We start from the raw sequence: 27,741 nt of genomic DNA, 5'->3' as shown, positions 1-27,741 counted from the left end.
TGGGGGGAGGGGTGGGCGTGGCTTGTACAAAAGGGGGCGTGGCTCCTCCCCCCAGCTGTTGTTGCCCGATGACTCCACGTGGTTGGCGGAGCGGCTGGAGAGCCCTGACATGCGGGGCGGGGAGGGGGGGGGATCGCTCCGGCTTTATAAACCGGGAGCCCGGCGCCGGGGAGCTGCCTCTGGGATTCGCCTCGCCCCGAGCCATGTCCTGCCTGCGCTGGGGGCTGCTCCTGCTCCTGGGCGGCCCCGCGCTGGCCGCCCCGCTGCGGTGGGACCGGTCCCCGGTAAGGTGACCCGAGGGCGGCGGGGATCGGGGGAGAGGAGTGGGGAGGGGCTGGCTCGGGGGGAGAGGAGAGGAGAGTGGGGTAAGGACACGGGGCTGGCTCGGGTGGGGGGGAGAGTGGGGTAAGGACACGGGGCTGGCTTGGGGGGGGGGGAGAGTGGGGTAAGGACAGGGGGATGGCTCTGGGGGGGGAGAGGAGAGTGGGGTAAGGACAGGGGGATGGCTCTGGGGGGGGAGAGGAGAGTGGGGTAAGGACAGGGGGATGGCTCTGGGGGGGGAGAGGAGAGTGGGGTAAGGACAGGGGGATGGCTCTGGGGGGGGAGAGGAGAGTGGGGTAAGGACAGGGGGATGGCTCGGGTGGGGGGGAGAGTGGGGTAAGGACAGGGGGATGGCTCGGGTGGGGGGGAGAGTGGGGTAAGGACAGGGGGCTGGCTCGGGTGGAGTGGAGAGTGGGGTAAGGACACGGGGCTGGCTCGGGTGGGGGGGAGAGTGGGGTAAGGACACGGGGCTGGCTCGGGGGGGGGAGAGTGGGGTAAGGACAGGGGGATGGCTCTGGGGGGGAGAGGAGAGTGGGGTAAGGACAGGGGGATGGCTCTGGGGGGGGAGAGGAGAGTGGGGTAAGGACAGGGGGATGGCTCTGGGGGGGGAGAGGAGAGTGGGGTAAGGACAGGGGGATGGCTCTGGGGGGGGAGAGGAGAGTGGGGTAAGGACACGGGGATGGTAGGAGGAGAGTGGGGAAAGAACATGGGGGAAGGGCTGGCTCTGGGGGGAGAGGAGAGTGGGGTAAGGACACGGGGATGGCTCTCGGGGGGGAGAGGAGAGTGGGGTAAGGACACGGGGATGGTGGGAGGAGAGTGGGGAAAGGATATGGGGGAGGGGCTGGCTCTGGGGGGGCAGAGAGTGTGGGAGAGGGCATGGGATGAGGGGCTGGCGCTATGTGGGGAGAGGAGTATGGGAAGGCTCATGGGGTGTGGAGAGAGTAGGGGTTGGTAGGGAGCATGGTGGGGGGCTAGGGGCTAGCCATGGGGAGAGTGTAATTGTTGTGGGGCTACAGGTAGGGGGCTGGGGCTAGCTATGGGGGAGCATGGTTGTGAGGCTAGAGGTGGGTTCTGGCTATGGGAGGAGGGAACAGGGGAGGGCTATAGGGAGCGGGGTGAGGGGCTGGGCGTAGCTGTGGGTGCCCTGTGCTTTAAGGACTAGCATTTAGTCTCGAGGGCTGCTTTGCTGTCTGCTATGGAGGGGAGGGGCCTGCTGGGGGCTCCCCTCCAGGCTTTTTGGGGTGGGTTATCTGTGGGGTGGGGGATCAGCCCCGGCTGGCAAGGCCTGTGGCAGAAACTCCCTTTGTCTTGTGGGTCGGTGCGGCGAGAGGGTCAAGCTGGGGCCGTGTCCCATATGCAGGGCCGAGCAGACCCTGGCGGAAAAGGATCGAAGCTCCCAAGAGAATGGCACTGGAGGGGGATCGGCCTGGAGGGGGGCGCTGAGACGCCCGGAGGCCTGGGCCAGCCTTGCTCGTGGGGGTGCCGAAAGCCGGTGAATGCACCTGTGACCCTCGGGGACGATGGAAGCCTGCAGGTGGCGGGTTGCTGCTTTTGCTTCAAACCGGAGGACACTGACCGGAGGCGCGTAGAGCTTCCACCTCTGTGGGGCAGGGGCGGCCTCTTCCTGGGGGGCTTTAAAGGGAAAAAAAAATCTGATCGCCTCACTCCTCAATAGCCCAGCTCCCTGCCCCCGAACATCACCCTGATTGCCTGCAAAAGCAACCCCAGCGGATCTCCCCCAAATTCAGCTCCTCCTACAGGTCCCTGGGTTTTGCAAGGTTAGAGCTGCCAAGGAGGGGCTTTCCCTTTTGGGGTTCTGGGCGAGCTCTGTGTTTGCAGCTTGTGGGGTGCAGAGGGTTCTGTGGAAACACTTTCTCCGGTGTCTAATGTTCACTCCATGCATCTGAAGAAGTGGGTTTTTTACCCACAAAAGCTCATGGCCAAATAAATCTGTTTGTCTTTAAGGTGCCACCGGACTCCTCATTGTTTTCGTGGATTCCTGGGTTCTGTACCAGCTCTGTGACATAGGGCAAGTAGCTTCTGCTCTCTGTGCCTCAGTTTCCCTTTCTACAAAATAGGGTATGTTTTTTACCTACCCTCTGGGAAGAGAACAGGTGCAAGCCTTACTGCTCCTCAAAGGGCTTTGAGATCCCCGTGCAGAAGGGGCTGGCTGTTGGCACTTGATGGCAGCCGTGACCCGGGAGCTCCTGCCATGCGCCGTGTGCTGAGGCTAAGTGGCCGGACGTGACTGGAGAGGGCCAACGAGGCCTTGAAGTAATTGACTTCTGAACTGGCCTCGCGTAAGGCGCGTTGGGTGAGACTCTGGCTGTGCTTTGCCCCCTCTGATTTTTGTTTCGAGTCCATCTCGCGGGCTGGAAGGAGAAGCTAGGAAACTCCCCCAGCACAGAGCAAGCAACTGCCCTTGGGCGCAAATCTCCCTGATCTTTCCCATTGGGAGACCCCTTATCTAGCTGCTTGTGCCACTAGCTGATTTCACTAGCCTGGGCTCTTGAGCACGCTGCTTTTAAGACCAGAGCCAAACTCCCAGCCCGTGGAGTGAACCCTGGTGGGATTCAATGCTGTTAAATCCACAGTTTGGAGGATCTAGTAACTCTCCCCCTCACTTGAGCAAAAGGGATTCGAGATCTGGGTTCAAGTCTTGGTTCCACCGTCAGCTCTCTGTGGCCTGGCAGGGGAGTCATTTAGTCTTTGTGCCTCGATTTCCCCACCTGTCAAACGAGGGCTGCCCTTGCTATTTAGATGGAAAGACCTTCAGGGCAGGGACAGTCTTGCTCCACGTCTGTGCAGCGCCTGTGCAGGGAGGGCGGCCGATCTTGGTCGGGGTCTGCGCAGCACCTGGTGTGATATAGCGAGGGCAGGGTGATCTGTAGGTGCTGCTGGAATGGGAATAATTGAGATTGGATCTGTGGAAATGGGGGTGCAGGAAAGGCAGGGTCTTCCAACTCTTAAACTGCAGCTCAAGGGGGAGAAGGGGCCCTGTATAAAAAAGTATTCTCTTGTTTTGCCTGTGGGAGCTGAGAGTTAAGCTGGGTCTGTTCTGGCTGGATACTGGAGCTCCAGTGCCCGATTCTCTTGCTGTCCAGTGCGTGAGTCCAGCTCCCCTTAGAGCCCCGTTTGGCTCTGCTGGGTTCCAATTCTGGCTCAAGCCGTGCACGGGAGCCCCTGTTGTGCAGGGTGCTGCACGAACTCCTAGTCAGCGTCCCTGCCCCAAAGCACTCACAGCCCAGCTAGACAAGATGAAGAGTAGGCTGGGAAACTGAGGCACAGAGCTGGAAAGTGATTTGACTCAGGTCGCCCGGCAGGTCAGTTGCAGAGCTGGAACTGAGACCCCAGACTTCCCAGGCCAAGGCACTAACCAGTAGACCATACTGCTTTAAGGTAGTGAATCTCCATTGCTTAACAGATCTGTCTGACGCGGGGGGGAGGGGGGGCAGAGTGTGAGAGAGATTTGGGGCAGCGTTTCCCTCTAGCGGCTAGTCCACAGTGGATAAAAGCCTACTGCTGCGCCTGGCTAGGGGAGTCACTCTTCAAGCAGCACCAGCTCGGTTCTCTACTACATGAGCTGAAGATCCTAGGTTCAAATCCTGCTCTCCGCCCATGGTAGATGGCAGTTGTGTGGCATGTTAACATCAAGCCCTTGTTCTATTCCCCGGCAGCTGTCGGTGGGGGACTGACTTGCTCCCTTGGGATGATCCTTGAGAACTGAGGCATTGTGGCTAAATGTGGGAAGCTCTTTGGGGGTGGTCACCTAAAACCTTTTCTGGGCTGAGTATGGGAGGGAGCCATTAGCTTGTTCTCAGCTGCATTGACGGGGGGCGGGGAGAACTATAGACTTAGCCCACCACCCCCTTGGTTCCACATCACCTTCCTGTTCTGGGAGTGTATCGAATTTTGCAGGGTTGGCAGCATGAGGGGTGTATTAACTCTGTGCGGGGGACAGCCTGGTGGGATCAGCTACAATGAGATGGGTCTGGTTTTTTTGCTTTGTGTCTGTCCACCAACGTACACCACAGGGTGACTCTCGAGGCTGGGTGACGCCCCAGACTGGGGATCGGATGGGGGGACTGCAGAGCAGAAAGCGAGGCTCAGAATGAGAGCCTGTTCCATCCCCAGCACAGGCAGGGGGGGTGTAGAAAAGACCCCGCGGAGTGGGTTACAATTGCATGGTTCTGGTGAGCATCTAGCAAGACCCAGAGCCTCTAGCATCCAGGTTGGTGAAAGCCGAACTGGCTGGTAAGCGAGGCTGGCGGGTGGCATGAGTTGGTTGGATCTCAGACCAAGACGCAGGGACGGGCACCAGTTGGGCACATCAACAAGGCAAGCTCCCAGTGGAATTAGAGTGGGGTGGCTTAACGAGGAAACTGCGGTTCATAAGCAACCAGCATGCAAAATAAGCATGATTTGTAACAGGGTGGAGGTTCCCCCAGAACTGTAGCGGGGTCATTGGACAGGAAGGTAAGCTGCATCACATAGCTTCAGGGGTGTTGCTTAGCTCCGATCTGGCTGTGCTGCAAGCTACGGGCAGCGTCTGTATTTAGTGCCTGACCCAGCCTGTCTGGGTGCTGATGCACCTTCTAATTTTAATCGCAGCCCCATGCTGCCGTCATCCCTTCTTGGGCCTTATATATATCGGCCTTAGTCAGCTGCAGGCCCGGCCAGCGTGTGCCCTGGAAAGTGATCAATACGGGCTGGGTTCGCTGGCTGGCATGTGACCTTGACTCCCTGATGCAACAGGTGGCCCGGCTTTACCCATGCTAGAATATCAGCGCTGCCCGGGGCGGGCCGGAGAGCTCCCTGCCGGCTGCATGGGGGGCTGGCGGAAGGGGCTGGAAAGCCGAGGACGGAGACCTGACTCCCAAGAGACTGGCTTAGCCACCAGGCCCTCTCTGCAGCTCTCTGCATGTGGAGTCGGGGCATGCGTGCCAGCCGCCTTTTGCACCTCTCAGGCCACTGGGGACAAATGTTCTCCAATGCGGCTGCTACACCACACCAAAAGCTCATGTTGTCTGGCCAGATCCCGTGCCGCGAGCTGCGGGGCTCGGAGGAGGGGCTGAGCAGTGCTGGCTGGAAACTCTTCATCAGCATCCTTGTAGAAGAAAGTGCCACTTTCATGGAAACTGACGTCTTTCTGATCCTGTCAGTTTCATCTTTGGGGTGGGGCTGGGGGAGGACAAAATGAATGTTCCAATAATCTCAGAACATCCTGTTTTGGCCATTTTGAGACTGAACATTTTAAATTTTTGCCCTTTCCAAACAAAATTCACTTTTTAAAATATATTTTTAAAAGACAGTTTAAACGTCAAAACTGGAACAAAACACTTTGACCCCAAACCAACTGGGGTGGGTTCCCCCCCCCCCAGCTTTTTTTGGTTCAGAGGAACTTTTTTCCCTTCTTCTCTGTCTCAAAACAGAATGATTTGAAATCCCGGCGTTCCCTGGGAAAGGGAAAATCAAATTTCTACCCAGCTGTTACTGAGGTCCCCACCTGGCTACCACTGAACTCTCCAAGATATGGGGGCGGGGGGATGTCACCCCCAAACCCATGTCAGGCTGCTGCAGGTAGCATCAGTCATAGAATCCTAGGACGGGAAGGGACCTCGAGAGGTCTCGAGTCCAGTCCCCTGCCCTCAGGGCGGGACTCGGTATTATCTCGACCATCCCTGACAGGGGTTTGTCCAACCTGCTCTTAAAAGGGAGATGCCACAATCTCCCTGGGCAATTTATTCCAGTGCTTCACCACCCTGACAGTTAGGAAGTTTTCTCTAATGTCCAACCTAAACCTCCCTTACTGCAGTTTAAGCCCATTGCTTCTTGTCCTGTCCTCGGAGGTTGAGGAGAATAATTTCCACCCCTCCTCCCTGTAACAACCTTTTATGTACATGAGAACTGTTCTCAGGTCCCGAGCCTCAGTCTTCTCTTCCTCGCTCTTATTTTTACATAAGAGGTCACCACGGATGAAAAGCGAGTTGGCTTCCACCCTTAATAATAGGAGGCTCCCTCAGTAATGGGGGAGGGACTTTAATTATATGGCTAAAGGACTCCAAAACCGGGGTTCCAAAAACTAGATCTGGCTGGGGAATGTTTCAATGAAAATTTTGGGGCAAAAAGCCCCCCCAAAAGCAGCTTTGTTGGGAGCGGGACTGTTCCAGGGGAAAGGGTCGGTCCTGATGGGTTTCCTGACTTGACATTGAGAATTTTGAAATTTCAGAAGTTTCAAGGTTTGTGTTTTAGTTCCAAACAACTTTGTGTTTTGAAATTCAACTTTGGTTTACACTAAAAGGGCCAAAATCGAAACGTTTCAGGAGTTAGAGAAACGTTTCGATTGACCTCAACTCTGACTCGAACTGAAATCTTTTGTTTTGGTTTGTCGGTCACATTTTTGTTTGTTTGGTTTTTGTGTTAATTTGATTTCCCCCCCCCCGCCCCCAAAATCTCACGTTTTCATCGAATTTCCTTTCCTTTCCTTCCCAGCTCTACCTCAATCCGTGTGCACAGGTCGATATTTAGGCTCCTACAGAACAAGTTTGACCGTCGAGCTGTTTTTCTCCTCCTAACACTTTATCTGGGCCTCTGTCTCTAGGCTCCTCTTCCTGAAAGTCTCTCCCACTGCATCTCCGCTTCTCCATGCGTGGGGATCGGAAAGGGAGTGTGTGGGGGAGGACTGAGGCCACACTCCCCACAGCACAGAACTCCAGACGTTCAGATCTCTGGGCTCGGTTCCTCCCCCCCTCCCTCCCATAGCAGGAGACAGAGCCAGGTGTGCGGCCTGGGGCCTTGTCTCCTCTTGATAGGAACTTGAATTGGGATCAAGTCCCCTCCAGCGGTGTCCTCACATCTCCGGTTTGCTTTGGCAGCAGGTAGCTGTTTGTTTTGGGGTTGCCTGGGGCTGTGGGTTCCTGGGAGGAGATTCCCTCTTGGATTAGGTCTGGCCTGGGGATTTGCTGCACATGAGAACCATGCGGGGCTGGGGGAGATGGTCTACAAGCATACTCGGAGGGGCCGTTTATATGGCCACTGGGGGGGAGCATGCAAGGCAGGCATGGTGGTAGGTGCTGTACGGACACATGTGTAGGGGGACAGTCCCTAGCCCAAAGGACTTATGGTCTTGGCTAATGACCAAATGCAATTGAGGGGATTGGGGGAACAGAACCAAGATAACACTCTGCCCGGTTTCTTAATCTTACCCACCCCTGAGCTATGATCCTTAGCTTTTATCTGGCATTTTTGTCTGTTGATCTCAGGGTGTTTTACAAAGGCAGGCAGCATTCTCCCCCTTTTACAGAGCGGGGAAACTGAGGCATGGAGCTGGACCGGGATTCACGCCACAGCAGAGCCAGGAATAGAACCCAGGTCCGACTGGCGGGGAGGGGAGAGTGGTGTGTGCCCAGGGTGGAGGTGCTATTGTAGGCGTGCAACACATCCACCCCTCCAAGGTCTCCTCCCGCCCCCTCATCTTGCGCATCTGGTGCGGGCTCTTAGGTACCAGGCCCTGAAAGCTTCCAGCTGAGCTCATGGTAGCATCGGCTCAGACCTAGTCTCCGCACCACCGTCAGGTTCATCCCTCCCCCCAGGGCTGTGGCTAGGCCGGCCTTGCCCCCGGGCTAGGTGGATGGAAGCTTTCTGCCCTCCACCGCTGCTCCGTGTCCCCTCCCCCCCAGGTAGCAGCAAAGGTGACATCACAGATCTGGGCCCCCCCACCCTCTGGCTTGCTCAATTCCCCACCCCTGCATGCCAATGCAATGCAGATCCAGCTGTCTCTGTAGGCCAGGGCAGGACAAGCTCAGGGTGGGGGTGGAATCAGGAAATTAGCAGGGATTTTCCCCTACCCTCCCCCGGCCCGTTTCCAGGCAGAATCCAGCTCAGTACAGGCTGCGGGAACCCACCCAGGTGCCGCTGCCCATGGGCAATGAACGCGCTGTCCCAGGACCCAGGCCAAGGAGCAACAGCGGCATGCGAAGGGGGAACGTCAGACAGACAGCTAGCCGCCCACGGGCTCGCTCTCCTCAGGTGTGGGAGGGCCATTAATTGATTTAAGAGGCCGCTTGTGCCAGGGAAATCAGGGTGGGGGGAAGGCAGGCTTGGTCTTTTCGTTGCCCTCCCTCCATCCTTCCCGAATTGGGAGGGGTTGGGCTGAGGACATGGTAAGGGGAAAATCTCTCTGGCCAGAGTCCCATTTCTCTGGAGCCGAGAGGACACCCTCCATCCCCAACCTCCTGCTCTGATCCTGCTGAACCTAGTGCTGGCGAAAGAGACAGATCTTTGAGCAGCCGGTTTCTGGCCCTCGCGGCACCAGAGACGCTTCCAAATGTCTCCCAGGGGTGCAGCCCCGTCTGCCTGAGTCTGCAGGCAGCCCCAGTGCCTCCGCGGCCACTCAGCGCCTCTGCTGGTCAACACCAGCCGGCCCAGTTCTTTGGCAGCATCCCTGATCACAGGGGCATTCTTCTGATCAGGGCAGCCTCCCTGGGCCTGGGAAGAATCGGATCCGGTGGTCACTGCATGGGGGAATAGGGTGCATGGGCTTGGGAGCTGGAAATGCAGGCTGAGGGAGGGGTAGCCTAGCAGGAAGGGACCCCTCCTCTTCCACCTCTCACATTTCGTGGGGTTTTGGAGTAGCCTGACGAGGCAGGGGCGCGTGGATTGGTAACTAGGTGAAAGCACAGGTCGCTATTCAGCCTCTGCTGATGGTGCCCCCCTGCTAGCCCAGCCTTGCGATTCCCCCCTCCAACTCGGAAGCATCCCCTTCCCACAGCTGTCCCTGTTGCAGCGGGGAAGGCAGGGCTGGAGATTCGGCTGTCAAGCACCTGGTTATTAATAATCTTTCCTCCCCTTTGTTGCTTAAAAGCCTCTTTTGGACAGAAATCCTGAGCCAGGGGGGGGAGGGAAGGGGTCTCTCATCTCATCTTCAAGACTGAGTCAATTTCAGCCCCACGGATTATCTTTTTTTCCCCTCTTTTCCCTTCTCAGACTAAGGCCCCCTTCATCCGCCTGGCCCGGTCGCTCACGGCCAGGCCTCAACGCCGGCCTTATACAGCGAGGGCTCTTGTTGTCTGAAGGGGGGAGGGAGCGGGGGGGCCGACAGGCAGGGCCGGCGCGGCGTGTGGCTGGTACACAATGGCCCTTTGACTCGGTGGCAGGGCCACCAGAGGCCCTAACAAATTACCCTCGGCTGACAGCTGTATGGGCCCGTCTGTGTGCCTTGGCAAGCGCTGGCAGCCAGGAGGCAGGCGCGGGGGGAGGGAATCAGGGGGAGTCGTGGCGGGGACGGACACGGCCCTGAGATGGACGCGGCTGGCTTGCCAGGGCCCTGAGCGTGCAGCGGGTGTCTGCCAAGAGCTGGCCAGACACCCATGCGGGAGGGGACACGCTCCCTGGGGGCGTTCCCCCCCCTGCCGCCCCCTCCAGGGATGGAGTGGAGGTGGGAAGAGGAATCTAACCAAATATTGGCGTTTAAAGGCATTGCTCTCTCGGGCCGGGCTCCACGGTCCCCCAGGGGTTGGACCAGCCCGTCAGGGCAGCCGTGCTGTCTCCCGGCCATGGCTGCGGGGTGTTGATGCAGCTGAGGCTGGTGGGGACGGGGTGTGGTCTCTGGCTCCGGCTGCCAGAATTAACCTCCAGGTGAGAACTGGCCTGGGCGACCCTTGATGAAAAGACAACAACTCAGCGGAGCTGGTTTCCCGCTAAACAGTAACGAAGCCCAACGGCCGATTATTAATAAACCGTTTGGAGCCTGGCTTATTTGTAGGGGGTTATGATCAGGGCTGGACCCCTGCCTGAGAGGTGGGGGGGGGCTCCCCCATTGTGTCAGGGGGCTGCCCCCAACAACTCAGTCTAACTAGACGAAGGCAGGATTGTTATCCCCATATTACAGCTGGGGAAACTGAGGCACAGAGCTGGGCCTGGACTCTGGCTCTCCTGGATCCCAACCTGTGGGCCACAGAGGAAGCTGCCAAGCCTCATATCGGGCACTTTGACTCCAGTTCTTTCACTAAATGTGCCCGTCTTGAGGCCATCTCCACAAACCACTGAGCGGGCAGCCAGTCCCCCAGCTAGCAGGCGAGGCGGGCGCTCCAGGGCTTGCCATTCATTCATGTGTTTCCTTCCCGCCCCCCTCTCCGAGGCTAAGGAGGAGAGGATGCTCCGGAGCGTGAGGGCAGCGGTGGTCCACTCGGAACGAAGGCTGAGGTCATCACACATTCACCTGACTCCAGGAGCTGGGGCTTTAAGGAACATGATAATTAGCAGGAGACTTGTGACCAAATCATGAGTTGGCAACACTGCGTGGGGGCTGGGGGTGGGAATGTGGGGCTGGAGGGACCCACAGGTGTGATGGGGAGCAGCTGCTAGGATAGCTGGATCCAGTTCCATGGGGCTGGTGGGGTTGAGGAGGGGTTGGATGCAGAGCTAGAAGGGCCCGTGCGGTCTGACGCAGAGCTGGGGTCTCCCACGCGTGGGCCATCGGGCTGGGTGTGGAGGGGTGCAGGTGGCTAGGTAGGGAAAGACGGGGGGGGAAGGGACGCCCCCCCCAGGCTGGGATATACAGCATCCCCCCTGCAGCCCTCCCGTCCCCAGGCCTGGCTGGGTCAGTGGGGGTGGGGATTGCCAGTGGCCGCTACCTTCATCCTGCTTATCAGGGGTCACTGGAGCCGCAGGCCGGGGTGGAATAAATAAACCCTGGGGGGCAAAGAGATTCTGAGCTTGGCTCGGTAACCGCAGAGCAGCGGCCAGGAAAAGCAAGTGTCGGCACAGGCCCCGAGCTGCAACGGGAGCCGTCAGGCCAGCTCTCTGGCCCAGGCTCCCACGCGGAGAGCCCGTGTCCCTCTGAGGAGCAGCCTGCAGGGCTGTATTCCCCTCTGTGTGCATGTGGGCCGGCTTCGCCCAATGCAGCTGCCTCTGGGGTGGGGCAGCTCTTTGTACGGGGATCCTCAGCCAGCGCTGAGATGCAGCTGCCTCTGGGGTGGCACAGGTGTTCCTGCAGCAACCCCCTACAGTGTGGGAGTGTGGGGTAGTGGGAGTCAGGACTCCTGGGTTCCCTGGTGAGTGGCAGAGCCAGGAGCTCTCCTCCCCTTCCCCTGCTGTAGAAAACCCCTGATACCTTCCCCCCCACAAAGCCCCGAGACTGCATGCCTGGAGGAAGTCACAAACTGCCCTTCTGGTGGGAGTGGGGGTGGATGGGCTGAGCTGATGTCTTCACCCCCCCAACTCCCTCTGCTGATTGCTTGTAAAGGGGGGGCAGGCCCCGGTAGCCTTGGGGCTCACTTCCAGTTTCTTTCTTCTGTTCCTAAATCTCATGCTTCAGGGCTTCTGCTGGCCAGGATCAGGAAGGGATGTCCCCCCACCATGTGTTCTGAGAAGGGTTGTTTTGTTTTTTGTTTTGTTTTGTTTTTAAATCCCCTTCCTCTTAACCAGCAGGGATGGCCCCGGCTGGGGAAGGGGCACTAGACTGGGTGAGCCGGTGCCTGAGATGGCACCGGTTGTCCTGTCTCTCGCAGGCGCTTGCCTGGCTGGTTCTGGCTCATGTGCTCATGGTCTAACTGATCGCCAGAGGAAGGAATTTCCCCCCACCCCCAGCTCAGATCGGCAGGGACCCTGATGGGGTGTCGCCTTCCTCTGCAGCAGGGGGTGCGGGTCACTTGCCGGGATTACCTGAGTCCATCTCACTTCCCTGCCACTGTGGGGGTTGGGGGGTCTCGGGCGCTGGCACCCCTCAGTCCCTCTTGTTCTCTGCCTGGGGTCCATGGCAGTCGTGTCTGCTATGGGCTGGGATATTTTGGTCTCAGTGGGGTAGCTGGCTTCGGCCTGTGGGGGCTGGTGGCCAGTGATACACAGCTTGGACCAGCGGCCTGAAGAGTGGGGGGGGGCCTGCCTGCGAGCAGCAGTATAGTGGGGGTGGGGAGCTTCCCTCATTAATGAGGCGCCCTCCCCCTCCCAGTGACTTTGCTACCACGCTGGCTATGTGTGTGTGTGTCATGTCCCCGCTAGTGGCTGGAGCCAGCAGCCTCAGACCCTCTGTGGCATATTTGGGAGGGACGCAAAGAGGAAGTGAATTCTCGGAGAGGGGTGGGTGGCAGGGGGTCGAACTGGGATCAGGAGGCCTGGTCCATGAACAGTGTCTAAGTGTGGGGGAGGGGGTGGCGGCCTATAGCCGGGTTCTTCTAGCGTGCCCATCCCCACGGTCTCTGAGCTGCTCCCAGCGTCACGTCCACCAGCAGCCTGAGGTGACTAGCATCTGCCGTGGGAGAGCTGGAGGGGAGCGGAGACTCAGCCAGGGATGGACTCGCAGCTGGGGGAGGGGAGGCGGCTCGGTGGGGAGGGGGGGCTAGTCCGTGCCAGCTGTCCCTGCTCCTTGCGGGGTGGGGGACCCGTCTCATGGAGAGGCGGGAGGAGTGATGTCACGTCTGTGTGGCTAAGAGACGCCTTTGATGGAAAGAGGCGTCGGGTGTATTTATTAAGGGGGGGGCCCTCAGTTGGTGTCCTGTTTGCAGCAGGCTGGGGGGTGCCGCTGGCCCAGGGCTGTTGTTTTGAAAAGCACCGTGTGCGTCTAGGGCTCTTCTCCGCGTGAGGGTTTGGGAGCTTCGGCCAGTTCGCGCCCACCCGCCCCCGCCGGTTTATGTCACCGTCCCGTCATTCTGTCAACAGCTTTGCCCTTTGCACGGCAGCCAGGGCAGCTCCTGGCCTCGGGGCCCGCCGCCCGCTTCCCATGCCAATGCTCGCGGCCCTGCGGGATCCCAGCCCCTTGGCGCCAGCGGGAGGACCTGGCTGGGCGGGGTGGGGAGAGTGGCCCGGGAGGATGGAGGCTGCTGGTCTGCCGGGGTGCAGGTGTGGCGCCCGGCGCTTGCCAGGGCCGGAGGGCAGAATTCAGCCTCTCCGCCGGCAGCCCCCTTTCGCGTGGACAGCGCTGGGTGTTGCAGGGGGCTGGGAACTGGGCTCAGAACCAGCCCGCTTGCTCCACCGGGGCTGCTGAGCAGCGGATCAGACAGGCAGCCGGGAAGTGCAGGCCTCTGTATGTCCAAGTGGCTCCATTCCCATGCAAGGCTCCCTGCTCCTGCCCCCACCCCCCACCCCAAAACCCCCTCAAGTGCCTCTTATCTGCTTCTGGGCGACAGGAGGGCTTGGATCGGGGAGCAGCAAAGCCAGGGGTGGAATTGCAGGGAGCTGCGGGTCAGGACTGAGGAGCGCCAGCAGAGCTGGGGGAGGGGGGACGCTGGGGGGTGGAATTGCAGGGGCTGGGACACCCGCCTGGGATCACACCTCTGCTCTGCCACAGGCTCCCTGTGTGAGCTTGGGCGGGTCTCTTAGCCGCTCTGTGCCTCAGTTTCCCCCTCTGTACAACAGGGACAACAGCCCTGGGAGGGGCTCAAATACTTCAATAATGGGGGCCGGACAGGTACCTCAGAGCTTCTTGGGTGACCCCCCCCGCTCCCCAGTGACAGCTGCCCTTGCCCCCTGAGGTGGGGTGATAGGATGGCAGGACACCCACCCACGGTCCCTCCCCGCTTCACCTCAATCCCCTGCTAGGGGCTGCACAAGTTTATTGCTATTAGGTGTATTACGGTAGCACCTGGGGGCCTGACCTCTGACTGGATTCCTAGGTGCTACCGTAATACACCTAAATGCACACCACCTAGCGGGACCCCTAGGGGGGTCCTGGGTCTCCCGTTGTGCCAGGCGCTGTCCATTTTTATTGCTATTAGCTGTATTATGGTAGCACCTAGGCGCCCCAGTCAGGGACTGGGCCCCCACGTGCTCGCTGCTGTACAAACCCTTGGGGCTGGGTATTGAGAGTGGGGATGATCAGCCCCTCTTCCCCCCCACCCCCGCCCCCAAATCCTAGATTTTCTCTCTGTCCTGTCTCAAGATCACGCGTTGCTCTGCCAGTGACGGTGTCCGTTCCCGCGGGCCAGAGCAGAGTGTGAGCTGATGGGGCGGGGATCAAAGGTTACCTGGCTCTGTGCCCGGTGAGCAGGGGGCTCTGCCCCACCAACCCCTGGTCTGGTGCACCCCAAGACAGGGGATCGTGGCATGGACTCGTTTCCTACCGTGGAACATCCTGCAGAGCCCAGCTCTTGAAATCTGGGTGCTGTGTCTCAAGTCGGGGATTGAGGGGCATCAGTGGGGCAGGGGGACGCTCAGGGCTGGGATAGCAGGGGGCTGTGGGTTGGGTTGAGGGGCATCCGTGGGGCACCCAGGGCTGGGATAGCGGGGCTGTGGGTCGGGTTGAGGGGCATCAGAAGCGCGAGGGGGCAGGACTGGGATAGTTGGGGGTGTGATGCATTCCCCCTTTCTCCCTTACACATGAGCCCTTTACCGTCACCCCAGGACTCAGACCCCGTAACCACCGACCTAGAGCGCTCCTGGCGTGGCGGCCGCCCGGGGACCCCAGCTGAGCCAAGCCTGGGAAGGGAGCCGCGGTTCTGCCCCGGGGACATGGGTGGGCCGGGGCACCAGACAGACGCTGTCCCGGTTTACAAGCGCAAACAACAACTTGCCCATTAATCCGCCTGCAGACCTGAAACGTTGCCCGCCTCCTCCCACTTCCAGCCTGGCACCGGAGCACTGGAGGGGTGGCAGGGTTCCCCTGAGTCCAAGCCACCAGCTGCCAATCACCCTCTCGTTGGCACGGTGCCCCTGGCGTGCGGGGAGCAAAAAGGAAATTCTTGTTTGGGGCAAGGCCTTTGGTTGACTGCCTCTCTCTCTCTCCAGCCCAGCTACCATGTTACCTGTGCCCGGCCACCGGAGACTGGCAGAGGGGCCAGGCCCCCCTGGGCTGGTGTGCCAAGGCCCGCTCCCGGGGTCGCTGCTTCCCACTGGCGGGGGAGGAGTGGCTCCTCTTTCAAACTCTCCTCTGTTAACACAAGGCGCCCACTCCCCTTGGCCAAGGCGAACTGCTGGCTTGAGAACCTGGCCCCAGGAGGGATGGGAGCGGACCTGGGAAGTGGCTCTTTAATTCGGAGGGGGATCCCCCTGTCCCCGTGAATCGACAGCTGGTTGGGGGGGGGGGGAGCCAGGACACCTGGGTCCTATTCTTGGCTCCCCTATGTGACCTCTTGCAAGTGCTTCCTTTCCCTTGCACCTCAAGATTCCACCCCCCAACAAAAGAGGGGCAAATCCCTCCTTCCCCCCACCTGCCAAGTGTGGCTTGACTGACCTCCGTGCATTGGGGGCCTTTGTCGGAAAGGAGCTGGAGGAACCCAGGCGTCCAGGCAGATCCAGTGGTTTTAAAACCCCCAAAGGGGGAGAGAGTGGCATGTGCCTGCCGGGCACCTAAAGGGTTACGCCAGCTGCTTTAAGTGACGGGCTTGTCCTGTTCCCTGCCAGCCCAGCGCGCACTCGCTCTGGAAAAAACACCAGCATGAAGCAACCGAAGTCTGAAAACTTAGTGGCTTTTAATGGGCCCCCCTTTCGCCTGGCGTTTATTTACTGTGCAATTAGTTAAACCAACTCCTGTCCCCCTGCCAAGTCACACAGGGAGCTCGGCTCCCCCCGGGCAGGGGGGATGGCTGAGCAATGCCCGGGGTGGGGGTGTGTGTGTGTGTGAATTTCAGCTTGGATCTATGGAGAACCCCAGGGCGGGGCTCCCCCATTTCCTCTCCATGGGGGCACCTCCAGTGTTGGTAGTCTAGCAAACACCTTGGCCTCCCGTCACCACCTGCCCGGGTCCAAGCTACAGGGCTCTGTGCTTTTTCCGCGGTGGCCTAGTGGTTCTCACGCTGAACAGGGGTGCCGGAGACGGTGCTGCTATTCCTGGCCCTGCCAGCTGGGAAGCTTTGTGCAAATCATGCCCCCCCCATGCCTCAGTTTCCCCATCTGTTAAATGGTGTGACTGGTACTGACCAAGTGCTGGGAGAACTACCGATGAACTGAGAGGCCTTATTCATCCATATGGCTAGGCTCCTACTCATGTGCCCCTTCCCCCCTGCAGGGGGCACTCTCTAGTCATCCTGAATTCGGGGCGGGGGGGCGGCTATGGGCTGAGACAAGGAGGGAGCCTGAGAATCGGGGTGTGGGGCTCTGCCGTCCCCTAGCACGAGGGCATCCTTGGATGTGGTGGGGGGAGGGTATTTCTGTGCCTTCCTGCCACATCCCCAAATAGCAGTGCCTCTCTGAGCCAACGCTTCAGCCCCCAGGGCTGCGTGCTGCGTTCACCCCGATCCCTTCTGGGGGGCTGCTGGCCAGGAGTTAGGTGCCGGAGAGACACACCTGGTCCACCGGGGACCCAGCAGCCTTGTCTCAGTGGAGCCTGCAGCCTGGTGGGGGTGGGGTGGGGGTGTTGGGTTGGAGCAGGCGGGGGCTGATGTGCAGGACGGATTTGGGGGGAAGCAAGGGGGAGCTGTGTGGGGTGGAGTGAGGGGTCAGGGCTGCCATGGGGGTGGATTTGGGGGAGTACAGGTTGGATTTTGGGGAGTGCAAGGAGGCTGTGCAGGGTGGATTTGCGGGGGGGAACAAGGGGCCATGCAGGGTGGATCTGGGGGGACAAGGAGGCCATGCAGGGTGGATTTTGGGGGTGCAAGGGGCCATGCAGGGTGGATCTGGGGGGATAAGGAGGGGCCATGCAGGGTGAATTTTGGGGGTGCAAGGGCCCATGAAGGGTGGATCTGGGGGGACCAGGGGTTCGGTGCAGGGTGGATCTGGTGGGGGGCAGGGATGCTGACGTCTCACATCTCTCTCTGCCCCTTTTCTCCTTGCAGTTCATCATCTCGGAGAGCAAGCGGGGGCTGCCGTGCCCGGCCGAATGCCCCCACGAGCGCCACCGCCCCGTCTGTGCCTCCGATGGCAAGCTCTACAAATCCCACTGTGTCTTCCAGCGTGCCCAGTGCCAGGAGCCCCTCCTCGAGGCGCTGCCCCGCTTCCGCTGTGGGGGCGCCCACCGGGACCCCACCAGTAGGTAGAGCCCTGGCTGGGGAGCAGCTAAGGTGCCCTTGGAGCTGGTTCCCGCTCCCCACTCTGACCGTCCGCGTGGGTGGGGTGGGGAATTCCCTGTCCCCCGGCTTGTGATGCCAGGGCCATGGGCATGTGTCCCTTGCCCCTAGACCCTGGGCAGCCCTGTGGGATCCAGCAGCCCCCCCCTGCCCCCCCGTAGCCCCCTCTAACCCTCACCTTTCCCCCTGCAGGCGTGAACCTCACCCGGTGCCAAGAGGACCGTGCAGCGGCGCTGGCCCGGCACCAGGCGGACTCCATCTATGTCCCTGAGTGCAACGAGGACGGCTCCTTCTTGCAGGTACTGGTGGGGGTGGGGGGAACATGCTTCTCCCCTTCCCCCCCCACCTCCTCTGGGGGAGAACAGCAGGGTCCCTCTGCGCCCCACAGCCTTCTTGGAGAACCCCCCTCATCCCAGCCCTCGTCGGCTGCAAAGGGTGGATGTGCAGAGGGGACCCCCCCCGCTGTTCACCCCAGATCTCTGCCCCCCCTTGTATCAACGTGTGTGGGGTTTGGGCATGGGGGGCCCCTGCCATGCAGCACCCTCTAGTGCGGGGGGGGTGGCATGAATGCCCTTCCATAGAGCCCCTGTGTGGAAACTGGGCAACCAACCTGCAGGGCCATGTGCCTGGGGTGCGGCCTCCCTTCGGGGACCCCGGGGGGGCAGATCCTGGCAATGGGGCGCGTTCTCAGCTCCCTGCAGCCAGGGCTCCGCGAGGGGATCGTTTCTCCCCCGCCACCAGCCCCCGAGAATTTCTGAGCGACTCGCCCCGTCCCGAATCCGGCCCCCAAAGTCCAAACCTCCCCCCCCCCCCCCCCGAAAATCCCCAAGCTCCCGTTCGGGGGTCACCTGCCTTGTGCGTCCCTCCCCGCCCAGGTGCAGTGCCACCAGCAGACGGGCTACTGCTGGTGTGCCACCGCCGAGGGCAAACCCGTCAGCGGGACGTCCGTGCTCAACCAGACGCCCAACTGCACAGGTACCCGGCCGCCCCCCAGGCTGAGGCAGGTTAAGGTTTCGTGGAGCTCCGGGCCGGAGTGAGTGGGGGGCCCCTCCCTGCCCCTTCTGCCTGCGGCCCCGCCCCTTCTGCCTGAGGTCCCGCCCCTTCTGCCTGCAGCCCCGCCCCTTCTGCCTGCGGCCCCGCCCCTTCTGCCTGAGGTCCCGCCCCTTCTGCCTGCGGCCCCGCCCCTCCTGCCTGCAGCCCCGCCCCTTCTGCCTGCGGCCCCGCCCATGATCCCCCCCCTTGTGCCCCTCCCTCCACGGCCCCACCCCTGTTCCACTCACGGTCATGCCCCCCCAACACACGCACTGTGGCCCTGCAACTTGTTTGCTCCGGGCTTCCGCCACCCCATGGTGGATTTTTTTCCAGGGGCCCCCGACTGGCCAGGGCCCCCTGGGCACGGGCACGGTCGGCCCGGTGGCTAATCGACCACTGCCCCCAGGTTGTGATCCAGGTCCCCCACCCCCCACCTTGGCAGTGCACCCCCCCACACACACATACACCCCGCCTCCTGCTGTGTGCTGGGCCCAGCATCTTCCTGGGCCCCACACATCTGGGACGGACCCTGTGTCCTCCTGAGCCCCCAGCTGCGTCTGGGCCTGGTCTGGGCACGCAGGGGTTGTATTCCTAGGGCGGGGAGGAGGTGAAATTGCCCCCTGTAGGGCAGCATCCTGCCATGGGGCGAGGGGTCTGGTCTGAGCCCTCCCCACCGAAGGAGTTCATATTTAGGGACCTGGGAAGTCTTATGTGGAGGAAGAGGTCAGAGATAGGCGGGGGGCTGGGCGTCAGGACACCTGGGTTCTATTCCCAGCTCTGGGAGGGGAGTGGGGCCTAGGGGTTAGGGCACCGGGGGCTGGGAGTCAGGACACCTGGGTTCTATTCCCAGCTCTGGGAGGGGAGTGGGGCCTAGGGGTTAGGGCACAGGGGGCTGGGCGTCAGGACACCTGGGTTCTATTCCCAGTTCTGGGAGGGGAGTGGGGCCTAGGGGTTAGGGCACGGGGGGCTGGGAGTCAGGACACCAGGGCGATGGGGATGAATTGTCTCTCGCTCATCCCCAGGCTCCTACGTGGTGCGACCATCCTGGCAGGACCCTAACTCTTCACGGAGAGGTAACCCCCCCCAGCCCTCATCCCAGCCCCCCCTCCCCCATGAATGCTATATCTCCCCCCTTGCCCCACTGCAGTGCCCTGACTCCTGCCTGTCTCACCATACCCCTGCTCCATCCGCTGCCATGCCCGTCTGCATAGCCTAGCACCCCGGCAGGGCAGCGAGGGGGTGTCCCCCACTGGCGGTTGCTGCGCCCCACAGAATTCCCCAGCCAGCTGAGCAGCGAGTGGGGAGCAGTGGGTGGGCACCCTCTAGAGGGAGACCCAGGTACTGCAGCCTGCTTCCTAATGGGTCTTTGAGGGTCCCTGTCCCAGACTCTAGCCCTATAACCTGGGACTGGCCAGCTGCCCATCAGCTCCTTAGAACTGGGAGCCAGGATGCCTGGGTTCTAGTCCCGTTTCTGAGTCACTGCCCCTTCCCTGTGCCTCAGTTTCCCTCTCTTTGCTGGGGAGGGGGGTCACAGGTGGTTACAGGGAGAACAAGGCTGAAAGGACATCAGGAAAGTGCCCCGAAGGGCGGGGGGCCAAGGTGGTGTGTGCCCGGTGTCCTGGCGGCCGTAATAATGGGGGGGAGCCCTTATTCCCCCCACCCCACCTCGCTTCTCCCCAGCAGGGCTGCTGGTGCTGGGGTCTGTGCTGTGAACTCCACTCTTTGGGCAGAATAGATGGCACTAAGACCTCTGTAATAGTGGCCTTCGAACTCTTTTCCTCCCTGAACGCAGAAGGCGGGAGACCCAGGCCCACCCCGGCAAGCCCCCCGCCTCACAAGCAGGAAGGTAAGCAACCCTCTCCCTGCCCCCCGCCTCCCATTCATCGGGGGGGCACGCACCCGGCTGACGGCATGCACGTCTGCCACTTTGCACTCGTGCCAGGGAGGGAGGGGGAGCTTTCACCGCCCCAGGTGGCTCTCAAACCTCTCCCAGGGGTGCCATCTGAACCCCCCCTCACCTGGGGCATTCCTGGGTCCCCTTTGCTCCCCTGGGCAAGGCTCCTGCTCTGCTGTTAACCCCGTGTGATCTCCTGCCCCCTTTGTCCATCCCACAATTGGCTCAGCCACCCCTCCCTCATGCCATTCCTATCTGGGGGGGATGTTTCCCCCCCAAATATAAGGGGCTCTTCCCCTTATACCTCCCCTGGGGGCTTTGCCCCCTGGGCCCCACCCGGCACCTACGAAGGGGAGAGCCCCGAATTGGTCAGAGGCATCAGAGGTCTGTGCCCCCCCCCGGCACAGTTTTAGCCTTGGCATCTCTGCCCAGGCAGGCTGTGAGGAAAGCGGGGGGGGGGTGCCTGCTGCCCTCTGGTGGAGGGGCGTGTGCCGTGTGTCCAGAGAAGGCAGGGGGTGGAAAGGGTGGGAGGAGGAGCCTGGGGGGTTTCCTTCCCCCCGCCACCCCCGAATCTCTCTCCGCCGCTTTCAGAGGGGACCTCGCTGCCGTTCCTCATACCCATCATCCTCCCCGACTTCAAGCCCAACCACACGGTGAAGCGGATTCAAGGTAACTCGGGGGGGGGGGGGGCAGAGAACCCGGGGTTCAGTTCCCAGCTTTGCCCCCGGCTCTCCGGCTGCCGCCGGGCCTGAATTCTTTGGGGTCTCGTTCACAGACCCTTCTCTGATCCCCGGCTTTGCCCTGCGGTGCAGAGAATTGGGGGGGGGGGCTGTTTTCAGTGAGGGATCATTTTCCTTTGGGTCTCTCTAGATTGGAGACTTTCTTTCGTACAGCGCTGGGTGCCATGGGGCCCTGGGCCGGGTCTGGCGCCGATGCCCCACAAATAAAAGCCCCAGAAAACCAGCTCTGGGATCCACTGTAAGACACGTTGATGCCACCGAAACCAAATGGGGTGGGGACGATGTCTGGGATTTCGGCAAGGGCGTTGACCCCAAAGTGGGGCGAGGAAGGGAAAGGGAGTGAGAAGGTTGATCTAGTTACGCTACAGTTGGGGCTGGGATTCAGGATGCCTGGGTTCCACTCCCAGCTGTGGGGTGGGGAGGGATGGGGGGCGGGCAGGAGGGACTGGGTGCCCGGACACCTGGGTTCTGATCCCAGCTGGTGGAGGGGGGGCAGGTGGGGACTGGGTGCCCGGAGAGTTAAAAGGTAAAAAGCACCCCCATAATCCCCCCTGCCCCCCGCATCCTGCAGATTTCCCTCCGTCCTGCGAGCAGGAGCGGCTGGAGGCCCTCGAGGAAATTCAGCAGCACCAGCAGGAGGGGACCTTCGTCCCGGAGTGCGAGGGGGATGGCACCTACAAACCCGTGCAGTGCCACCAGGCCACGGGCTACTGCTGGTGCGTGCAGGCCGACACCGGCCTGCCCGTCCCCGGCACCTCCACCAGGTCAGCGTCCAGCGCCCGAGACAGCAGAGCAGCTTGCTGCACGCATGGCTGTAGGTTGGCATAAGCCTTGGCTGTCTCCTGCCAACCACTCCACCTGGGAGTGGAAGGGGTTAAAAGCCGGAGGCGGGGCTAGAGCTAGGGGAAAAAAATCCATTTTTTTGGACCCATTGGAAATTTTGAAAATGGGGGGGGGGAATCATTTTTATTTGAATTTTCCATAGGAAATGTTGGGGGGCTTTTGGTTGGACTACATCTCCCATGATGCACCAGGGCCAGGGAGTCCGATGATGCAACTGCCTCTCCAAGAAAGGGGGGTGGGCGTGGTGCATCATCGGAGATGTAGTCCAGTCCGGGAGCCTAGCCCATAGAGGAGAATGGGATCTTGAGGCACCCAAACTACAGCTCCCAAGATGCACCACAGCCTCCCCTCTTGAAGATGCAATTACTGCAAGGGAGTTCCTGGCCCCAGTGCATCATGGGAGATGTAGTCCAGTCAGGGAGCCTAGCCCATAGAGGAACAGGGAAGCATGAAACACCTAAACTACAGCTCCCATGAGGCACCGTGGCAGCCTATCTGGATTGAAATACTGAGGCCTTCCTCTTTTTAGATGAAAACTTCAATTTTTCAGCTGGAAACAGACACACTTTTGTGGGGGAAATTCTGTTTTTCAAAGGAAAATGTTTGCCCAAGTCAGGACTCTGATGGCTGGAGCCAACTCTAGGATTACGGTCTTCACCGGAGTCACCCCAGGTGAATGCTGGTGCATGGCGCTGGGCAGACCCCGGGCGTCCACGTGGGGGCTGGCGAGGGGTCCCAAGGAACGAAGGCCGAGGGGAGGAGGCAGAGTCCTTGTTGAGTTATTGGCCGTTGGTCTAGCGAACCCATAAACGTGTGCGGAGAAGAACACAGGGAGTGGATTTAATGTGTGAACTACTGAATCGCTCAGTAGCCAACACCTGGTTTATGGCTAATGCTAATGCTAGCTTATGTGGTCATAATGGGGGACAAGTGGCCAGATGGGGCTGGGAACCAGGACTCCTGGGTTCTGTCCCCAGCTCTAGGAGGGGAGTGGGGTCTAGTGGTTAAGGGGGGGGGCAGTTGGGACTCTCTAATTCTATTCCTGGCTGACCATGTGGCCTGGGCCAAATCCTTCCTCCCACCCACCCCCTCTGTGCCTCAGTTTCCCCTGCTGCAAACGCGGGGGAGAGGTTGCCTATGGGGTATGTGTGGAGAGGGGTTGGAAGCACCAAAAGTCCTGCAAAGCGCAGCCCCTTTCCACCCCGACTCCTCTGCCCCAGCGCTGGGAGCTGTGAGTGCCACGCGCCAATTGTGAAAGTCCAGGCGTTGACCCGTCTCTCTTCCACCCAGGAACTTCCCGCCAGAATGTGAGTCCAATGCCGCGGCCAAGAGCGCAGAGATGAGCTCTCTCTTCCGGGACAGGGCGCTGCCAGGTGGGGAGGCGGCGCGGGGGACAACCAATGTCCTTGGCACCCTAACTTCCATGGGTAGCCTAGGCGGCTCGGGTTCTCCGGCCATGTGGCACTCGGCTACCCCCAGTGTCCTGCCAATGAGCGGCCCCCATGCAGCGGGGAGTCTGGTCCTCTTGGCTCCCTCTTGCTCACGAGGGAGCTGGCTGAGCCTGTCGCTGGGCGGGCAGAGCTCCCCGAGTGGGTGTGGGGGTGAAAGCTCACAGCCCCCCCGATGTTGGAGCTGGCGCCCCCTAGAGGGGAAAGGCCCCATTCCCCGCCCCCCTGAGCCAGCCAGTCCCCCACCCTGGGGCTGAGAGAGGAAAGGCCCTATGCCCCAATCCCCGCCCCCCCCCAAGCCAGCCAGTCCCCCGCTGTGGGCCAGATCACCAGTGCCCCCTACAGGGGAAAGGCCCCATGCCTCATTCCCAGCCAGTCCCCCACCCTCGGGCCGGATGGGAGCCGGCTCCCCGTAGAGGGAAAAGGCTCCGTGTCCCATTCCCCGCTCCCCTAGCCAGCCAGTTCCCTTCCCTGGGGCCAGACAAGAGCCAGTGCCCCCTACAGGGGAAAGGCCCCATGCCCCATTCCCTGCCCCCTGAGCCAGCCAGTCCCCCGCCATTGGGCCAGACAACAGCTAGCACCCCCTACAGGGGAAAGGCCCTGTGCCCCATTCCTTGAGCCAGCCAGCCAGTCCCCCATGCTGCCCTCCTGGCGACAGGGGCTTGTAACTGTAGGAGCAGCGGGTTGTCCCTTTGCTCCGAGCTCCCCGCTGACGTTGGCCGGGGGGACCGTGGCCACCCCCAGGCCGAAGGACTCTAAATTCAGCTGGCTGCCGCCTCCCCCCAAGCATCGTGCCGGGGTCTCTCCCTCCTGGCGTGGGTGACGGAGAGAGGCCCCGCAAGTGGCCTGCAGTGGGGATGAGTCATGGGTGGGCAGCTCCCCAGAGCCCCACATAACCCCCTCACCCCCCTTCCAGGCTGCCCGGGTCCCAAGAAGGCGGAGTTCCTGTCCAGTCTGATGAAGGCCTTGGCGTCCGACATGATCGAGTCCCGGCTGATGCTCATCACGTATAGGAGGTGAGCCGGGCTGGAGCAGGGGGCCCGGTGAATGCCGAAGGGCGAGCCGAGGACTCTCTGGCGGGCTCTCCCCCGACACTGGGGGCTGGCCTGTTGCTCTGTAGCAACCCTGGCTGATGGAGGGCTAACCATCCCCCCGGGGCGGCCAAGAAGAAGCGGGGCGGGGCCGGTGCTAATGATGTTGTGCAAAGGTTCATCAACTTCTTAGTTTCATGACCGGCCGGGAGGCTACAGGGCCCCGGGGAATCTGTTTTATATGGGGACCACGGTGGTGCGGCTAGCCATTCAGCCCAGAGCCGTGGGGCTGGCCGTGGCTGGGAGGTGGAGGGGCTCATCTGATAAGTCTAGACTCCCTCCCACTCTGCTTCCCCCAAGACAGGGAGGGGGGTACAGTGGCTAGGCTACTGCTCCTGGGCTCAGGAGACTTGGGTTCAAGTCCTAGCTCTGCCACTGACTTGCTGGGTGAGCAAGTTACTGAGTCGCTACGTGCCTCGGTTTCCCCATCTGTACAATGGAGATAATGGCCAAGCTCTGCCCCACAGGGAGTTGGGAGAAGCCTAAAAGGCCCCAGGCCTCTCCTTCCTGAGCCAGTGTGTGCCCCCCCCATTCTCCCCATACAACTGGGTTCAAAAAAGAACTAGATGAGGTCTTGGAGGACAGATAGATCCATCAGTGGCTATTAGCCAAGCTGGTCAGGGACGTAACGCCGGGCTCAGGGTAGGGTGACCAGATGTCCCGATTTTATAGGGACAGTCCTGATTTGGGGGTCTTTTTCTCACATAGGCACCTATTACCCCCCACCCCCTGTCCCGATTTTTCACACTTTCTATCTGGTCAGCCTAGCTCGGGGGGACCCTAAACCCCTGGCTGCTGGAAGACAGGGGTGGATCTTTCCAAAATCGCCCTGGGCTGAGTTAGATGGGCCATCGATTCTCGAGGGCTGGGTGCTCCCACGGGGAGGAGGGTGTAGACGCCCCCTCTCTTTGCAATCCCCTGACAGCTGTTCTTGCCAGAGTCCTCTGCCCTAGCCCGGCGCTTTGGGGCGCTTCCTGGCTGGCATCCCAAAGGCCCCGCAGGGTGGTGGGGTGCAGCAGGCATCCCCGTCGCCCTGCCGCGGCCCCGACAACCTCACGGCTCACTGGCGGCCGGGGGGGTGGGGGGCTTGCGCGCTGGGGCTGGGCCTTCGAGCCCCGGCAAGTGACCGTGTCTCTGCCCCCCGCAGGCTGTCGGATCGCAGCCTGGAGGAGCGGGCGGCGCGCTGGCATTTCGTGCGCCTGGACAAGGACTTCAGCGACGGGCTGAGCGAGCGGGAGCTGCGGCCCCTCAAGCTCTATGTGAAGCAGCGCACGAGGCCCAAACGCTGCGCCCGCAAGTTCCTGGAGTACTGCGACCTGGACGCCAACCGGCTCGTCTCCCTGCAGGAGCTCAGGGGCTGCCTGGGGCTCAGCTAGCGCTGGGTGAGCGAGAGGGCTGGCAGCTGGCTTTCGGTTAGATGGCAGCAGAGCCCCTGGGTTGAGAGTTCAAATCCAGCCCGGGGAGGATGGATGGGGAGGTCGGCCGGTGTGGAACCCAGTTCCCGGTGCTCTCGGGCGGGCAGGCTGGGGGGAATTGTGTGGCCGCAAAGCCACTTGCTCCGGGCCAATCTGGGACTGGAACTTGGGCAGCTTGGCTCCCACCCCCCCCGGCCCCACTCCCCTCCTGTATCTGGGGGACCCGGATTTGCCAGGGGCTGCAAGCTATGACAGAAAGCAAGGGAGGGAAGAGCCCAGTTCTCTTGATTGGGACAGGGGAAAAAAAATCCCCTTCCCAGGCATCAGTGTGTCTTAGAAAAGGGCCTTTCAAGTGTCGCCCCCTGCAGCTAAGAGCTGGTTTACCCAGAACACGTGAGCAGTAACTCAGGGCAGAGCATCTCTCTTGTCTCCAGCGGTCATTGGCCAGGGGATGGTCCTGTCCCTCCAAACGGGGACAGCAGGGCAAGTCCTGAGCTTGCCGCCTCTCCACGGCAGAGCTGGCCTTTCCCAGCTGGCCGCCTTACGTTAGACAGAGCCAAGGCGGAGGTATTGTCTTCTCGTGGCCCAAGCTCTGTGCTGAGAGAGAAGACAGCCCGATGAAAGGTATCACCTCCCCCACCTTGTGTCTCGAATATCCTGGGACCCACATGGCTACACCACCACTGCCCAGGTGAGAGAGCTGCAGCTCAGCCTGGTAGCACTGCGGAGAGCCGGATGGGTAGGGGGCAGGCTGGGGCTGGGATGGCAGGGGCTGCAGGTTGCTCATTTCAAGGCCAGAAGGAACCATTGTGTTCATCTCATCTGGATAGCCCAGGCCAGAGAACTGCTCCCGAAACAATCCCTAGAGCAGATCTGTTAGAAAAACATCCCGGCTTGGTTAAAAAAAAATCCTCCGGGATGGAGAATCCACCACGACCCCTGGGTAAGTCGTTCCACTCATTAAAAATGTATCCCTTATTTCCAGCCTGAATGGGCCCAGCTTCAACTTGCAGCCATTGGATCATGTTAGACCTTGGTCTTCTAGAATGAAAAGTCCAGTATTAAATATTTACCTTGCCCCTCCCTGTAGGCACGGATAGCCTGGGATCACGTCACCACTTCACCTTCTCTTTACTGAGCTCCTGGAGTCTCTCACTCTAAGGCAGATTTTCCAGCCCTTGATCATTCCTGGGGCTCTTCTCCGAGCCCTCTGCAACTGATCAACCTTGAAGGTCACCGGCAGGGCTGTGTACAAAGCCGCCTTTCAAAGTTCTGGCTTTGGTGGGTCGGAGGAAGCGTGATCTGCTGGTTAGAGCAAGGGGGCTGAGAGCCGGGACTCCTGGGTTCTATCCCCAGCTTTGCACGGCCTTGGGTCAGTCTCCGTACCTCAGTTCCACTCCTGCCCCTCCTCTGCTGTGCAAACTCTGGGGCAGGGACCCTCTCTCACTGTGCGCCCAGCACCCTGGGGCCCCACGCTGCTACCGCGGCAAACACCTGCATCTAATCTGCATTTCTCTTTCCCCAGGCATCTCCTTGAAGAGGGGCGCGCCCTGCTTCGCCCTTCCCACCCCCAGGGGGCGCTGCCTCACCCAGCACTGCATTCCCACCTCTGATGGCAGACGATTTGCACTGTGAACTGTAGAATGTGGATTTTATTTTTATTTCCCTGGCGCTGAAGAAAGTCGGACGGACCTTTTGAGAAAGAAGGGGGTCGGTCGATCTAAGGGATGTGGACGTGTCGGGCCATTTATTTGCATCTGGGCAACTCCGCTGCAGTTGAGTCCTGGTTTTCCTCTCTTCTGTAGAAAAGAGAATCCTGCAAAATGTAAAGTGCCGTTAGGGGTTATTATTTTATTTAACCCCCCCTAATCTTTGCTTATTTTTACTGTTTACTATCGGAGAGGGGGGTTAAAATTGGCTCCAACTACTTTATAATCCCTCCACTTCCTTATAAAGCAGAAAACGGGCAGGAAAAAAAACAACCCAACAGTCCTGTAATCTGTGTCCTGAATCAATCAAT

The 27,741-nt window shown here is 60.6% G+C and overlaps 1 protein-coding gene across 1 annotated transcript; it reads left to right on the top strand.

Annotated features, from left to right (window-relative positions):
* The first annotated feature begins 68 nt into the window (after positions 1-68).
* Positions 69-27,741, top strand: LOC141976779 (SPARC-related modular calcium-binding protein 1-like). The gene is made up of 12 exons (XM_074937942.1): positions 69-284; positions 17,028-17,220; positions 17,451-17,557; positions 18,134-18,233; positions 19,313-19,363; positions 20,083-20,136; positions 20,776-20,853; positions 21,496-21,688; positions 23,058-23,140; positions 24,132-24,231; positions 25,454-25,688; positions 27,247-27,741. The coding sequence occupies exons 1-11, from the start codon at positions 69-71 to the stop codon at positions 25,680-25,682; spliced, it is 1,404 nt and encodes a 467-aa protein (XP_074794043.1). The 3' UTR covers positions 25,683-25,688; positions 27,247-27,741.

The sequence above is a fragment of the Natator depressus genome, chromosome 23, assembly GCF_965152275.1.
Source record: "Natator depressus isolate rNatDep1 chromosome 23, rNatDep2.hap1, whole genome shotgun sequence".
NCBI lineage: Eukaryota > Metazoa > Chordata > Testudines > Cheloniidae > Natator > Natator depressus.
The sequence above is the reverse complement of the archived record's forward strand: the minus strand, read 5'-3'. Positions and strand labels throughout refer to the sequence as shown.